Source organism: Eschrichtius robustus, chromosome 5, assembly GCF_028021215.1.
Source record: "Eschrichtius robustus isolate mEscRob2 chromosome 5, mEscRob2.pri, whole genome shotgun sequence".
Classification (NCBI taxonomy): Eukaryota; Metazoa; Chordata; class Mammalia; order Artiodactyla; family Eschrichtiidae; genus Eschrichtius; species Eschrichtius robustus.
In genome coordinates this window covers 140,115,501-140,131,077 of record NC_090828.1, presented here as the reverse complement: position 1 = coordinate 140,131,077, position 15,577 = coordinate 140,115,501, and the positions used below count along the sequence as shown (strand labels likewise).

General features: G+C 43.4%; 1 protein-coding gene across 11 annotated transcripts in view; it reads left to right on the top strand.

Annotated features, from left to right (window-relative positions):
* OCA2 (OCA2 melanosomal transmembrane protein) overlaps positions 1–15,577 on the top strand; it is a 279,191-nt gene that overhangs the window by 218,583 nt on the left and 45,031 nt on the right. For all 11 annotated transcript variants that reach the window (XM_068545349.1, XM_068545344.1, XM_068545345.1 and 8 more), the window contains 2 exons: positions 4,391–4,450; positions 5,092–5,196. In XM_068545349.1, coding sequence (XP_068401450.1) covers positions 4,391–4,450; positions 5,092–5,196 — 165 coding nt within the window. The remainder of the gene's footprint in view (positions 1–4,390; positions 4,451–5,091; positions 5,197–15,577) is intronic.

Here is a 15,577-nt window from a genome sequence, read left to right as displayed (position 1 = left end):
TTCCACTATTTTATCTTCCAGGTCACTTATCCATTCTTCTGCCTCAGTTATTCTGCTATTGACTCCTTCCAGAGAATTTTTAATTTCATTTTTTGTGGTGTTCACCATTTTTTATTTGCTCTTCAGTTCTTCTAGGTCCTTGTTAAACGTTTCTTGTATTTTCTCCATTCTATTTCCAATATGTTTGATCATCTTTACTATCATTACTCTAAATTTTTTTTCAGGTAAACTGCCTATTATCTCTTCATTTGTTTGGACTGGTGGGTTTTTACTTTGCTCCTTCATCTGCTGTGTTATTTCTCTGTCTTCTCATTTTGCTTAACTTACTGTGTTTGGGGTCTCCTTCTCACAACCTGCAGGTTCGTAGTTCCTATTGTTTTTGTGTCTGCCCCCAGTGCATAAGTTTGGTTCAGTGGATTGTGTAGGCTTCCTGGTGGAGGGGATTGGTTCCTGTGTTCTGGTGGATGAGGCTGGATCTTGTCTTTCTGGTGGGCAGGACCGTGTCTGGTGGTGTTTTTGAGGTGTCTGTGAATTTATTATGATTTTATGCAGCCTCTCTGCTAATGGGTGGGTTTGTGTTCCTGTCTTGGTAGTTGTTTGGCATAGAGTGTCCAGCCCTGTAGCTTGCTGGTCGTTGAGTGGAGCTGTGTCTTAACATTGAGGTGGAGATCTCTGGTAGAGTTTTCGCCATTTGATATTTAATGGGGCCGGGAGGTCTCTGGTGGACCAATGTCCTGAACTTGACTCTCCCACCTCCGAGGCTCAGGTCTGATACTTGGCCGGAGCACCTAATCCCTGTTAGCCACCGGGCTCAGAAGAAAAGGGAGAATAAAAAAATAATTAATTAATTAATTAATTAAGGTTATTAAAATAAAAAATTTAAAAATATTTTAAACATTAAAAAGTAGTAAACAAGAACGAAAGAAGAGAGCAACCAAACCAAAAAACAAATCCACCAATGATCACAAGCAGTAAAAACTATACAAAAAAAAAAAAGACAGACAGAACCCTAGGACAAATGCAAAAGCAAAGCTATACAGACAAAATCACACAAAGAGGCATACACATACACATTCACAAAAAAAGAAAAAGGAGAAAAAATTTGTATACATATATGTGTGTATATATATATATATATATATATATATATATATATATATATATATATATATATATATATATATATGGAAGAGAGCAGCCCAATCATTAAACAAATCTACCAATGATAATAAACTCTAAATACTAAACTAAGATAAACATAAAACCAGAAACAAATTAGATGCAAAAAGCAAACTCCAAGTATACAGTTGCTCCCAAAGTCCACTGCCTCAATTTTGGGATGACTTGTTGTCTATTCAGGTGTTTCAGAGATGCAGGGTACATAGAGTTGATTGTGGAGATTTAATCTGCTGTTCCTGAGGCTGCTGGGAAAAATTTCACTTTCTCTTCTTTGTTTGCACAGCTCCTGGGGTTCAGCTTTGGATTTGGCCCGACCTTTGCATGTAGATCGTCTGAGGGCGTCTGTTCCCTGCCCAGACAGGAAGAGTTAAAGTAGCACCTGATTAGGGGGCTATTGCTCATTCAGGCTGGGGGGGGAGGGAGGGGTATGGAATGCATGGCGAGCCCATGGCGGTAGAGGCTGGCGTGACGTTGCAACAGCCTGAGGCTTGCTGTGTGTTCTCCTGGGGAAGTTGTCCCTGGATCACGGGACCCTGGCAGTGGTGTGCTGCACAGGCTCCTGGGAGAGGAGGTGTGGATAGTGACCTGTGCTTGCACATAGGCTTCTTGGTGCCTGCAGCAGCAGCCTTAGTGTTCCAGCCTGTCTGTGGTGTCTGTGCTGATAGCCATAGCTTGCGCCAGTCTCTGGAGGTTGTATAAGCGGTGCTCTGAATCCCCTCTCCTCATGCACCCCAAAACAATTGTCTCTTGCCTCTTAGGCAGGTCCAGATTTTTTCCCGGACTCCCTCCCAGCTAGCTGTGGCACACTAGCCCCCTTCAGGATGTGTTCACACAGCCAACCCCAGTCCTCTCCCTGGGATCTGACCTCCAAAGCCCAAGCCTCAGCTCCCAGTCCCCACCCGCCCTGGCCGGCGGGTGAGCAGACAAGCCTCTTGGGCTGGTGAGTGCTGGTCAGCAACAATCCTCTGTGTAGGAATCTGTCCACTTTGCCCTCTGCACCCCTGTTGCTGCGCTCTCCTCCCTGGCTCGGAATCAGCCCACCCGCCCACCCCCCGTCTCCACCAGTGAAGGGGCCTCGTAGTGTGTAGAAACTTTTCCTCCTTCAAAGCTCCCTCCCAGAGGTTTGAGTCCCATCCATATTCTTTTGGTTCTGTTTTTTCTTTTTCTTTTGCCCTACCCAGGTACATGGGGAGTTTCTTGCCTTTTGGGAAGTCTGAGGTCTTCTGTCAGAGTTCAGTAGGTGTTCTGTAGGAGTTGTTCCACATATAGATGTATTTGTGGGGAGTAAGGTGATCTCCACGTCTTACTTCTCCACCATCTTGAAGGCCTCCCCAACCTTGTATATTTTTATATTCAATCTTTTTTTCTCCTTTATCTGAGTTGATTAAGGATTATGTAAAATTTTATTTCCCACTTTTTGGCAGTTACATTCTCTTTTAGTGGTTTACTCTAGAGATGACAGCTTATATTCTTAACTCATCAAGGGTAAACGTTAATTCTTACTATTATACTCTTCAACTCTATTTTCTTTAAACAAAATTCCTCTACTATATCCAGCACCTGTGGATTCTCATTCTTGCATGTTGGTGGTATATCCAAATCTGTTTTGGTTATTTCTGCTTTTGTTCATGTTACTTGTCTTCTTGTATTCTTGATGACCCTAGATTATAATTTTGTTACTTGATCTTAATCTGTGGGAGTCTTGAGAGGCTACATTTGGAGTGCTTTCTTCCAGAAACTTCTTTTGTTTGCCTCTGCTGGATGCCAGGGGATAATTTTTTCAGCCTGTTTCAAGGCTGTCAGTGTAGTGTGAGAATCCCTGTTTCAGCCTACAACCTTGCTGCTGCTCACACCTCCATGATCTCACTTCAGCACTTGGTTGGCATCAAGCTCAAGGCAATTTCATCCTTCCTTGCCATTCAAGTCTGCAGCTCCCAGCCAGCTGCAAGAAGTATTTTCATGGGAAGGGAGATTCCTTGGAAAACATTACATTGTCTTGCTAATCCAGTAATGCCCTAAAAGTGTGTTTTATCCAGAGTCTATTTATTTAGCTGCGGAAGGGACCTTAAGACCTCCTACTCCATCATTTTGAAGAAAGTAGTGGCACTGATTTATTGTATTTATCTAATTTCAATGGAACAACAATGTCAGATCATTGCTGAACCAGCTTTTTGCAACTAGTCACTGCAACAGAAGGATAATTATGTTTCATATTGTGAGGGATTTACATCATATTATACAATCATCTTTTCACTATATAAATTGACGGAGGAGACAAGTGATGCATATAGCATCTTCAGCTATACATAAACTTTAGTTTGCTGAAGTGTAGAATATATATTATATATTTACAACTTTAGATTTGATAGAATTAGGTGTTACATAGTTATCTCATTTGTCATTTTATAAAGGAGTATCTATTGGCTATTTGTATTTTCCTCATATCTTGACTTTCTTTTTTAAACATAGCCAAGCTGATGTTTTCAGTATTTGTAATCATTCACCATGATGACATCACAGTGAAAAGACCACATTTGAGAGGTGCTAGGTAGCTATGTCACCCCCATGTCTGGTTCCCTCTCGGTGCTTCCTGTCTGGGATCTGTCATGGATGGCAGAAGATCTCCTCTTCAGCTGGGACGAAGTAGGCAGACTGAGCAGAATGGCTCCTGCACTTATGTCTCCATCTAATCTTCTTTCCTACCTTTCTCTGGACACAGTTTTCTGAATCTGTCTAGTACTATGAAAATAGTACATGCTTCAGTTAAATAGACCTTTCTTTGAACGTTATGAAAACCGTGCATTTTCTTTATATTCTTCTAAAACTCTGTGATGCTTAACTTTAAAAAGGAATTTGAAATGCAACTTACTTGCAAGACATTCTATATGGAGAGACATTTCATTATGTACAGGTGAACAGTACTCCTATACAGCGATCTTAAAATAAAGAAATGGCCTTCCATCCAAACGTAAATTTAGCATGGATATTAACTCAAATTAATGAGAAGTTCCTGCCTCTGCTACTGTGTCCTCTTCTCAATGAATCTTCAGTGTGCATATAAGATAGTAAATTATTTATAGACTGTGTGTTTGATCTTTTATAAAAAATGAGAGCACCATGTTGACTTATTTTCATTTTAAAGCCATGTTTTTAAAAATTTGATATATTCTCAGTTTTAAATTGATTCTTATCATACATCTATTTCTTCTAGGCATTGGCACATCTCCACTTAATAGAGTATGTTGGAGAACAGACTGCTTTGCTAATAAAGGTACATTAAATACTGCAATATAAAGTGCTCCAGCCACTATTCCTTTAATTTTTTTTTAATTGGCAAGAATAGGGCACATTAATTATATAAAAAAATTATATCAGGGAACCTATTTTATCCTGTGTAGCTAAGAGATGAAAAGAGACTTTTTTCAAGGAATATATAATTACAGATGCCTACAATTTTGCTATTAGCCTTTAGTTAAAACCTTTCTGGGAAGGAGAGAATTGAGACAGCCGTCTCAGTAAGTGATGCACAGAGGTCCCAGCCTAGGGTCACACATGGGAAGTGAGGTCAGTGTGACCAGTGTGTCACCTGGTGTCCCACCAGGAATCGGAACACTGGACCTGCTGCCCCACCCACTGCCGCCCCGGCCCCCAAGGGTTTGTTGGCTTGAGCATGATTGGGAGTCACTCCTCTCAGTTACTTGTAGACCCTGGCCCAGGCTCCTGGTAGGGGTCGGGAAAGCCCAGTTGGTCCTGTTTGCACACCTGCGTCTCCCTTGCTCTCCTTGTGTGGAAGAGGAAGGACCAAGAGCCCTGTGGTCCCTTCTGAGTCTCACATGTCCTAGCATCAGCTCCTCAGTGCGTGTGATCTACGTAGCTATGGTACACTGCCCTACTCTTATCTGTTCCTTCCAGATGGTCCCAGAAGATCAGCGCCTTGCAGCTGCCATCATCTTGGTGGTCTGGGTCTCAGCCATCGCATCGTCCCTGATTGACAACATACCATTCACTGCTACCATGGTGAGTCATAGTCTCCTCCATGTGATGAGGGCCCAGCTTTCACCTGCACACAACCTGGACTCACCCTTCCTTCCAGAGGAAGCAGAGAATGAGCCCTGTCCCTTTACTGCACTCACAGTTTAAGGGAACAGATGTGATGGATCCCAGGCAGCAGCTGGGAGCTGAGGCCTACAGCTGCTGTGGGCAGTGAATCCCAGGATGGCTGGGTGTTTCAGGGTCAGTCTGACTGGGAGCTGCCACCTCTCATGGAAAAAACAGTCTTTCTTTCTTTCTTTTTTCAAAGAAAATTGGAAGACACCAAAGACAGAGGCTGGTTGAAGGTGTTCATCCTTTATTCCCGACAAATGTAGAAGCTATTCTAACTGGCTGGGGTAGCTTCTGGTGCTATGGCCTGGATAAGATTTTGAATTCTCTGTGTGATCTTGACCCAAGTCAAGATTAGGGGGTCCATATTAGAGGACTTTTACAGAGCTGTTCCTACTGTGTCTTCTGACGTCACTGATTGCTCAACTTAGGGCAGAATTGTGAATGCCTGGTATGACAGCATAAAGGTGGGAACAGGAACCTCGGGTCCTGTCACAGCACCTGGTGTCCCAGGCGTGCTGGGTGTGCATGAACACTCCTCATGGCTGGATTCTCGATAGAGGAGACTTATCTCTTGTTCTTGTGACCTTGAGGGCCACTCCTCTCTCACAGGACCTTAGGGTGACTGGGACTCAATGTCACCATGCATTGCCTGGAATCAGTGTCTGCTGCATTGATGCTCCAGTTACCTAGCTATTGTTCTTCCAGGGTCTGGGTTTGGTAATTCTGAAGTAATTCTGTGGATCTTATTATTTCTTCATGAAGCCCTGAGTTAGAAGAGTCATCTGGATGTTTTTGAATGTGCTGGTACTGCTCAGCGGGTGCTGTCATTACTGTGGTCCTGCAGAGGACGAGCAGCAGCAGCACCTCTCAGGCAGGCTAAAGCGGCAGGGCCCTGGGCTTCTGAGATGACAGGTCAGCTTGCGTGTGAATGCCTTTCTTAATTGAAATAGATTCGGTAGAAGACCCCGTGCATCTGAACCCTGTGTAGCTGCAGCCCAGAGTTTCATCAGCAAACCTTTGTGCTTCCTCGAGGCCCTACATGCTCACAGCTGATGCACCCTACCTTCTCGGGGGCTTCCAGGTTTCAGGACCCAGACCCTCTCTTGGACTGAACAAAATGGTCCCTATTGTTGAAAATTTAGATTCCTCTACTTTCTAAAAATATGACTATTTTGATATTTTTCTTCCCCAAATATTAATAGTTACTTAAAATTTAAATTTAAAAAATACATTAAAGGAATCACAGAGGGTAGGATAACAAATATCAGTACACTTACCACCCAAAATGAGGAAAATTTTATTCCCTCTGCCTCAGGTTTTCTTGTTTGTTTTGTTTTTAAGAAATAAAACATTATAGAGGAATGTAACATTCTCTGTTCCTTCCCTCAACCCCAATATCATTCTGTCCTTACCACTCCTGAGGGAACTACCTTCATAAATCTGGGGCATATCACTATGGAAAGGATTAAAAGAAGGATCTTAGTTTGTGTGAGTCAACATGGTATGGAAACTAACTCCTGAGAAACCAAAGCAGCAGCTGCATGGCATGGAGCTTCCTGCAGCCCACAGATCTCTGCCACCTGAATTTACCATATCAGCACGTGGTATCCACTATGGCTGCATCAGAGGAGGGCCACTTGCGTTTCTGCCTTAGTCTGGAAGTGGCATCAGAAGTGACCTGTCACAGTCCTTGGGTGGGAGGTGGACACATAGCCCTGCCCAGATGCAGGGTCCTGGGAAGTATGCAGCACAGGGAGTTGGGCAGGCACTTAGGTCTGCACCACGGTCCCTTGCTCCCTTCCTCCCTCCTTTTCACTTGGTTGTCTTTTTCGCCACTTCTTTCTCATTTTTGGGGCGGTCAGGGGATGTGGTCTGTAGGATTTCATACTTAGACACCCCTGAAATGCCCTTTGACCTAGCATGTGGCCAGTTTGCCCCATGTGAGAGCAGAGTTCTGCACATGCCCACATGTACAAGCACATTGACTGTGCTGTTAGAGCTTCTTTAGATTCACTCATCCTTTCTCTAATCAATCAATTCTGATAGAGCAAATTACTTTACTGATTTATCTATTTCAACTGACAGTTCAATACATTTTTCTGAGTACTATGCAGTCGGATTAGGCATTAGAGTTTCATTATCTGTATCTCTTCAGGATGGTGGTTTCTTTCACACTGTGTAGGGTCTCTCTTCATCTCTGCTCTGAGCCTCTGCCTGGTTTATCTTTTTCTAATTCTTTATTTTCAAACTTTTTTTGGTTTGTTTTTTAAATCCCTTTTTAGTTGTATTTTTTAAAACAACATGCAAATGGATTTTTAAAATTCCAAGCAGATCATCTCTGTTAAGAGAATAGTTTTGGAACTGCTAGGTGGCGTTTCAGGAGGCTCTGAGGAGCTCTAGTTTTTTATGTTTCAGCACAGAAAGAATTCAGTGAGAGATAAAGTGATAGATGAGAAGTGATTTATTAGAATAGGATGCTTGTGAGGCTTACAAGAGGGTGCTGCACCCAAGAACATAGTGGGCTACAGTTTTATAATTAAAGGAAAAGTGGGAAGGGGGACAAGACCACCTTCTTCCTCATTCTTGAGTAGACATCAAGCTTCCATCATCAGCTTTTCCTCCAGATTGGGCAGGGGAGTTTTCTTGTCCCTACATGGTCAGGCCAGGACTGTCATGGTGCAACGGAAATGAGCAAAAAGGCAGTAACATATGTTAAAAATTGTAAATCATCTCAGGTTTTAGTATAATGTCACCTTTTCCTTATATTTTTGTTTATAGTGTGTGCAAAGGAGCATGTCCTAGGAATTCTTAACTTACTAAGCTCACTGGGCAGGATGTGGGTCTCATGCCACCATTGTTTTATTGTTTTGGGGCATGTCTCATGTTTCTGTTGTGTGGTTTTGTTGCTAAGCTTGGTTTTGTGGTTAAGCAAACCTGCTTTCTTGAGTGATCATTAATTTACAGAAGTCTCCCATACTTTTTCTTTACTTACAATCCCCTAGTAGGATTAACTATTTAATTACCTACTTTGTCCCTTTACTCTTTCCCTTTTGGTTAACATATTTAACTTTATTGTGTTGACTGAGAGACTTGAGTTTATTTCTACTATTTTATTAAGGTTTTGCATTTGTTATGCTTTTTCTTTTCTGATTCTTTTTTCCCTGTTATTTTCTGATTTCTCTTGGATTGATAAATCTCATCCTCCAACTGGCTTGGATGGTGCTGATTTTATTCCTAAGTCTTTTAGTGGGGATCTTTCTATTTGTAATACACATAGTTGTATCTGCATTTCAAACAACAGTTGCAATCAACATGAGAAATAAAATATTGCCTGCCAAATATCAGTAAACAAAGGATGTCACAGTCATCAGCAATTGCAGCCACCTCCAATGGTGAACCAGTGAGTCCTGAGGGGACTCAGGAAGGAAACAAAGAATACCTGCCATCTAGGAGCCATCAGACTGCACAACGGTGAGCCCTGAGGGAACTCAGGAGCAATCCCACTACTGGGCATATACCCTGAGAAAACAATAATTCAAAAAGAGTCATGTACCAAAATGTTCATTGCAGCTCTATTTATAATAGCCAGGACATGGAAGCAACCTAAGTGTCCATCATCAGATGAATGGATAAAGAAAATGTGGCACATATATACAATGGAATATTACTCAGCCATAAAAAGAAATGAAATGGAGGTATTTGTAGTGAGGTGGATGGAGTTAGAGTCTGTCATACAGAGTGAAGTAAGTCAGAAAGAGAAAAACAAATACAGTATGCTAACACATATATATGGAATCTAAGGGAAAATAAAGGTCATGAAGGAACTAGTGGCAAGACGGGAATAAAGACACAGACCTACTAGAGAATGGACTTGAGGATATGGGGAGGGGGAGGGGTGAGATGTGACAGGGTGAGAGAGTGGCATAGACATATATACACTACCAAATGTAAAATAGATAGCTAGTGGGAAGCAGCCGCATAGCACAGGGAGATCAGCTCGGTGCTTTGTGACCACCTAGAGGGGTGGGATAGGGAGGGTGGGAGGGAGGGAGATGCAAGAGGGAAGAGATATGGGAACATATGTATATGTATAACTGATTCACTTTGTTATAAAGCAGAAACTAACACACCATTGTAAAGCAATTATACTCCAATGAAGATGTTTAAAAATAAATAAAATAAATAAATAAATAAATAAATAAATAAATAAATAAATAAAAATAAAAAACACAGGATACTAGCCCCAAATACCTGAGGTGCATATCAAAGGAATGATTTCAATGACCCCAGACTCTTGCACCTTCCCATACACGGAAAAGCACTAAATTCCTTAACTTGAGATATCTGGTTTTCTTTCATTAACAATAATTTTTAGACATTTAGACTACCTGCCCTTTGTTGTAAAACTCCTATATATCCTGGTTCCCCCACCCCCACTCCGCCCCTTGCCTCTTTGGAGCAGGTTTCTCAGGGTTACTTGAGATACTGCCTCCTGGGCTTGAATTCCTAAGAATACCACCAAATAAAACATAACTCTCAACTTTTAGGTTGTGTAATTTTTTTCAGTCGACAAACAGAACCTACTTTAGTTAGTTTAAGAGGATTAGGAGTTTATCTAAGAATAGGGTACAGTTCATGGATTTTCTGAAGGACACCCTGGGTGGGGTTTGCCCCTTGAAGCTCCCAACTTCTGCTGCTTTGCCTGGGCTCCCTCTCCCAATGCTGGATGCTGAGTACCTGAGCCTCTGTCACTCTGCCTTGAGCACACCTTGTCACATTTCTCCAAATTCTCCAAGCCTGACTCTCAAGTAGAAGTGTCTGATTGGAGGAGCCCATGTCACATGCCTGTTCTAGCTACAAAGGGGTTGGGGAAAGTGAGTTTCCGGCTTCTGCCTCGGGGAGCCAGAGCTCATGAAACAAGAGTTCCTCAAACATAGGATTTCCTCAGAGTCTGCTTCAATACTTACTTAAATGCCTTCTCTGCAATGCTTTCTGTACTTCCCGTGCAAGGCCTTGCTTGTCCTCCGGGGTCCTATAGCACTTTACACATAACTCCGCTAAGGTAGTCATTAAACTGATTGTCAAGACATGTCTGCAGCTGCATTCCCTTATTTACTAGCATTGTGCCTGGCACAAAGAAGATAGTTAACAAGTGTTTGTATGAATAAAGAAGTAAATAAACCACAATAGATTAATTTTTCCAAAGTAACTCTTCCTTCACATCACCCTTGGCTTATCATCCTCCAGCAATATTCTGTTACTCTCACTGAGGGAATTGGGCACCTCAGTGCTCGCTGTGTTTCTGAGAGTCACAGAAAATATTGCTGCACCATCTCTCTACCAGGCCTCCCTGCCATCTGAGACATACCCTCCTCTCCAGTCGGGCTGGTGCCACTTTCCTTAGCATGATACTGGGCATCTTTCTTGTGCCTTTTCCTACAATATTCTTTGCTGCTGGTAACAGCCATTCCCCTCAACTCTCTCCTCCCTTGTCCTGAGAGCTGGTCTCACCAACATAGAGCCTTCTATGTTCCCCCAGTGGGAGGCTGTCCCTTCTCTGTATTCTTCTTCCCTGTGGCAGCTACTATCACTGCTGGCTGGAGACACCAGATGCTGGTCGAATGCATCAGCACTGGGAATCTCTGGTGTGCCCTGAGAAGGCCCTGGGAATAGATGGATATTATGAATACATTAGTGTTGGAGACACTGCCAAAGTTGGCAGATGTGAAGCCAAATCTGACCTCTGTATTCCAACACCAAATTAAATCTAGAGACAGAGTTTTGGGTGAAGTGGAAAAGAAAAGCTTTATTGCCTTGCCAGGCAAAGGGGAGCACAGCAAGCTAATGCCCTCAAAACTGTGTGTCCCAACCTGGGGGGAGGGGTGGTTTGTGAGGAGTTTTATAGTCCAGGGTGGGGTTGCTGATAAGGATCAGGGTGCGTGCAGGGCCCACATTCTTTCAATCCAAAGATCATCTGGCATCAGGTAATGATGGGTGAATTGTGACCTTCTCTGGAATGAAGAGAGCTTCACCAAGTAGTTAACATCTTACATTTGATGGGGGTTTTAGTTTGGCAGAACTCAAAGCTATTGCTATGTGTATCCCTTGAGGGGGAACCAGGACCCTGCCCCAAGGCTGCACTATTGTTTCTTGACTGCTCCTCCCTTATCACTGCATCCCCTCCCTTCCCTGATTAGCAACTGTTTGAACCTGCCCTTTGGAACTCAGGGAAGGGGACACAGAAAGGCTTTTGTCCCCAGGAGCCCCACAGGGTTCTGCTTGGTTTCAGATGTTCTGTTTCCCTTGGACCTTCGTTCCTGACCACCAGCCTATGGGCTGCAGGTGTTCATAATCTTTCCTTCCTTGCTGCCTGCCCTGTGGATATGGGGCTTCCTCAATTTCAGCCCCACAATTGTCCTCAGAAAAAATCCATATGTATATAGACATCTCCCCTGCTTCTGGCCTCTGACAGATGCAATGACATGAATGGGTCCTGGGGAAGTGATTTAGGTTTCCTGCCTAGATAGGATAACTCCTGCACATTTCACAGCCCTTCTCCCAATCAGGAGCATCTTCACTCTGCAAACCTGAGAAGCCCTCTGAACTTGGAGTGTGTGGAAGGAAGGGGGACTCTGGCTCTTGTCTGAGATCTCGGCAGTCATTTGTGTCCCTCTGCACCTCTGGTCTCATCCTTTGCATTCCAGAATCTTTGTGGTCTGGCCTGGCTTGCATGGACCTACAGAGTTCGGGCATTTCTAGAAGGGTAGTGCCCCTTCTACTCTATGAGGTCTAGTTTCTAGGACTGTTTCTGAGGCCAGCTCCAACCAAATGTCCCTTAGAGTACCTGCTCCTCACTGTACACTCCTGGGGAGGGCTGCTCAGGGTCTGTCTGCTGTGTGTATTTTTACTTTGGTGAGATTCCCATATTCTCAGTTTTGCTATTTTCCTGGGGGACTGAACAAGGAGACCCAAGAACATCCTGTAGGAATACTGTCAGGTCAATCCAAGGGTAGAGATAGGTTTGCCTGCCCGTGACCATCAGACATGAAGAGAAAACACAGGAACAGTGACTGGGGTCCCTGCTGCCAGGCTTGCAGAGCTGCCTGTGTTTGAGCTCAACCCCATTCTTCTGTAAGAACACAGCTCTGGCCAGTGTCATTCTCCAGGTCAACAGGGCAAAAATTCATGAGATTTAACAGCGTTGAAACCTTATTTTAAAAGGTTAGAAAACTGCCAGATGCTCTCACCATTTCCAATGACTAGAAGTGCTGGCCAGTGCCTCAGTGGGAGACTGAGGCTGTGCCTGAAAAGGTTGTGAAGCACCTACTCAGAAAGTTCTTTTTGTTAAAAAATTATGAGCATTATTTTAAGGAAGTGAGTTAGAGAGACAAAAGTTCATGTCTTCTTGGGTGGTGTCTTCTCTCCAGAGCGTGCCTTTAGTTTGGGGATGTTCCTCTGGTATTCACATTGTCAACTGTGAGCTGAGAACAGCAGGTAGGAAGCACTTCACATTTGTTCATGATATTTCTCTTCCAGTGATCAGAGAAGAACACCAAATAATTCAGGAAATGCCAGAGACTTGGTTTATAACTGGCAGGATCATTTTCTTGAACTTTTGCTTATCATGTAATGTCCAGAGTGGAAAGAACTAGAATGGATGAGTTTATCTATCCAAGTCATCTGGACAGGGCTTCAGTGAAAATTCCAACATGAGCATGGGCAGATTATGGGAGAGTACCCCATGGCTTTTTTGAAATTAGATTTGCTCTTTTAAATTTTCCTAATCCCCCTGCCTGAGTCCTCCCCTTCATTTTGAGCTTTGCTTATCTTAAATGGTGACACTACTAAACACACTATTAAATCAATTTAATATTTATATTCCATCAATGAATATTCCATCAGGGGAGGCAGAACAGAGAGGGAGACTTTGAAGCAGGAGGCTTGAAGCCTCCTCTCCCCTCTTGCCACATGTGCCAGTGTTAATTCCTCACTTATTTGGAGCAGAGGCAGAGGGAGTAACTGGTATGGTGGATGGTGGCTCTTCATCAATTGGTGTGGAAATATTCCAATATTTTAACAAATATTTCCATATAAGGAAATCCCTTTGATGTCTGCCCACCTCTCCTTCTTTCCTCTTCTCCCATCTGCAGTTGACAGGGAGCTGTGGAAGCTACATGTGACCCCAGATCTGCTTTTGTGGGCAGCTATTTTAGGCTTCCCGGTACACCACCCTAGAGACTGTACTGGAAAACTAAAAAACACTGCTAATGACTGAGAATTCCCTGACAGTCTTTCTCAATTTAAACCTATCTTTTCAGCCTCATTTGCTTGAACAGGAAGAATTCTCAGACAATTTTCAAGTTAAAATATTATTATTCCTGTCCAGGATGTTCAATTCAACGAATGGTAGTTTATGCATATAATTTTGTGGGTTTTCTCTAACTGACTTCTTCATCATTACCTGTATTATCATTCAGCCTCTATGTGGAAGCCATTTTTCATGGCTGGTTTGTTCTCATGCATCCTTTTTCTCTGAGTTTCTTTGTAGTCTCCTCCCCACCACCTGCCCCACAGGAAGTGTTAGGGCAGAGGGCAGACTGCTGTAACCCCTGACAAACAAAAGCACCCTTTAGGGTAGTAAAAGTGAGAAGTATTTCACATTCACTTTAGCTTTTATGTAATCTCATTTCTACTTTAACTCATCCTTTCCTAAAATATCCAGGAACAAAATAATGTGGAGGGTTGAATCTGGTCCAGTGAATTGCAACTAGGTTTAATAACATGAGCGTATGTAGGAATTAACAGCTCAGGTCTGGAGGAGGTGGGTCTGGGCTTGAATTCCAGCTCCACCATTGTGCAAACTAAGAAGGTCAGAATCAGAGAAGGAGAAGTGACTGCAGAAAAATAAAGTGGCAGGACTCCAGCAGCTTGTTCATTGTGGTCTTGGCAAGCTGTGTTAGTTGCAGTTTTGCCCACTTGGGGTCTGTGCCCAGCCTCTCTGGTGGGGGAGGGTGGCCTTGGGGGCCCTGCAGTGCCCAGGCTGAGAGTTGTTCACCTTCCATGCCCAAGGCCTGTCCACTACACTTCCGGATCCTAGCTCCACGGCACCCCACAAAAACAAGTGGCACGTATGGGGTTCCAACAGGCTGAGAGAAAACTGATCACAGCATGTCCCATAGACATAGGACAACAAACAATAAATTATAAGAATACTCAGAGATTTAAGCACTAAACAAAAAAAATAGCTTCTGGAACTAAAACCCATAACTTTTAAGCTAAAAATATTGAATAATGAATTGAAGAAGAAAAAAGTCAGTGTTAGGCCTGAGTTAGTGGGTTTGAAGCCAGTGAGAGAGGTATCTAAAAAGTACAGAGCAAAAGTACAAAGAAACAGAAACATGAAAAAAGGTAAGATTTCGATGAGACCAGTAAAACTAGCACGGTAATGACAGGAATTCCAGAAGGAAGGAAAGGAATACATTGTATTGACAATGCATGGCCCTTCATCCTCAAGTGGGGTCTGGGCATCAGCAGCCCTGGAGGTTATGGAAATGAGGGCTTGGCCACCCAGACATGCCAAGCCAGAACCTGCATTTGGAAAAGATGCCAGGTGGTTGTCTGCACATGTACATTGGAGGTGCACTGATCCACTATAAATAAGCCTGCCAATGCATTACTGCAATCTTACCCTCTCCACTCCCATGTCCTATGAAGATGAAAGCTGTCCCTAGTGCTTGTCTGAGGCACTTATTAAATCCTACACAAAGGTTTCAGACCAGGAGTGGAGTATTCCTCAGAGGCCCAAGTGCTTACTCATTTATCAGAAATGGACAGGGCAATTCTACATATAGACTGAGTGCCCAAACTTAAATGTCTGACCTGGGGACAGCCAGCAGCTATCAACAACAGAATGGCAACCACTAAGAGAGCAAGACAGAGACAAGTGCACAATGACACCAGTGGTGGTATGTGCAGAAAGGACAGGTGTGGTGCAGGCAGGGAGGACAGGTGTGGTGGGTACAGAGCGGGCAGATGTGGTGGGTGCAGACAGGATATATATGGCAGGTGCAGGGAGGACAGGTGTGGTGGGTGCAGGGGAGCAGGTGGGGTGGGTGCAGAATGGACAGGTGTGGTGGGTCCAGGGGAGCAGGTGTGGTGGCTGTAGGGGGAGGTTAATATCTGTCTTTGCTTGTAAAAGTCTACTGCATCTTTTCTCTGCAGGCAAGTGGGTATAGCCTGTGAACTTCTCTGATTTTTCAATGAAAGGTGGATAGCACCATTTTCTATTAAAAAT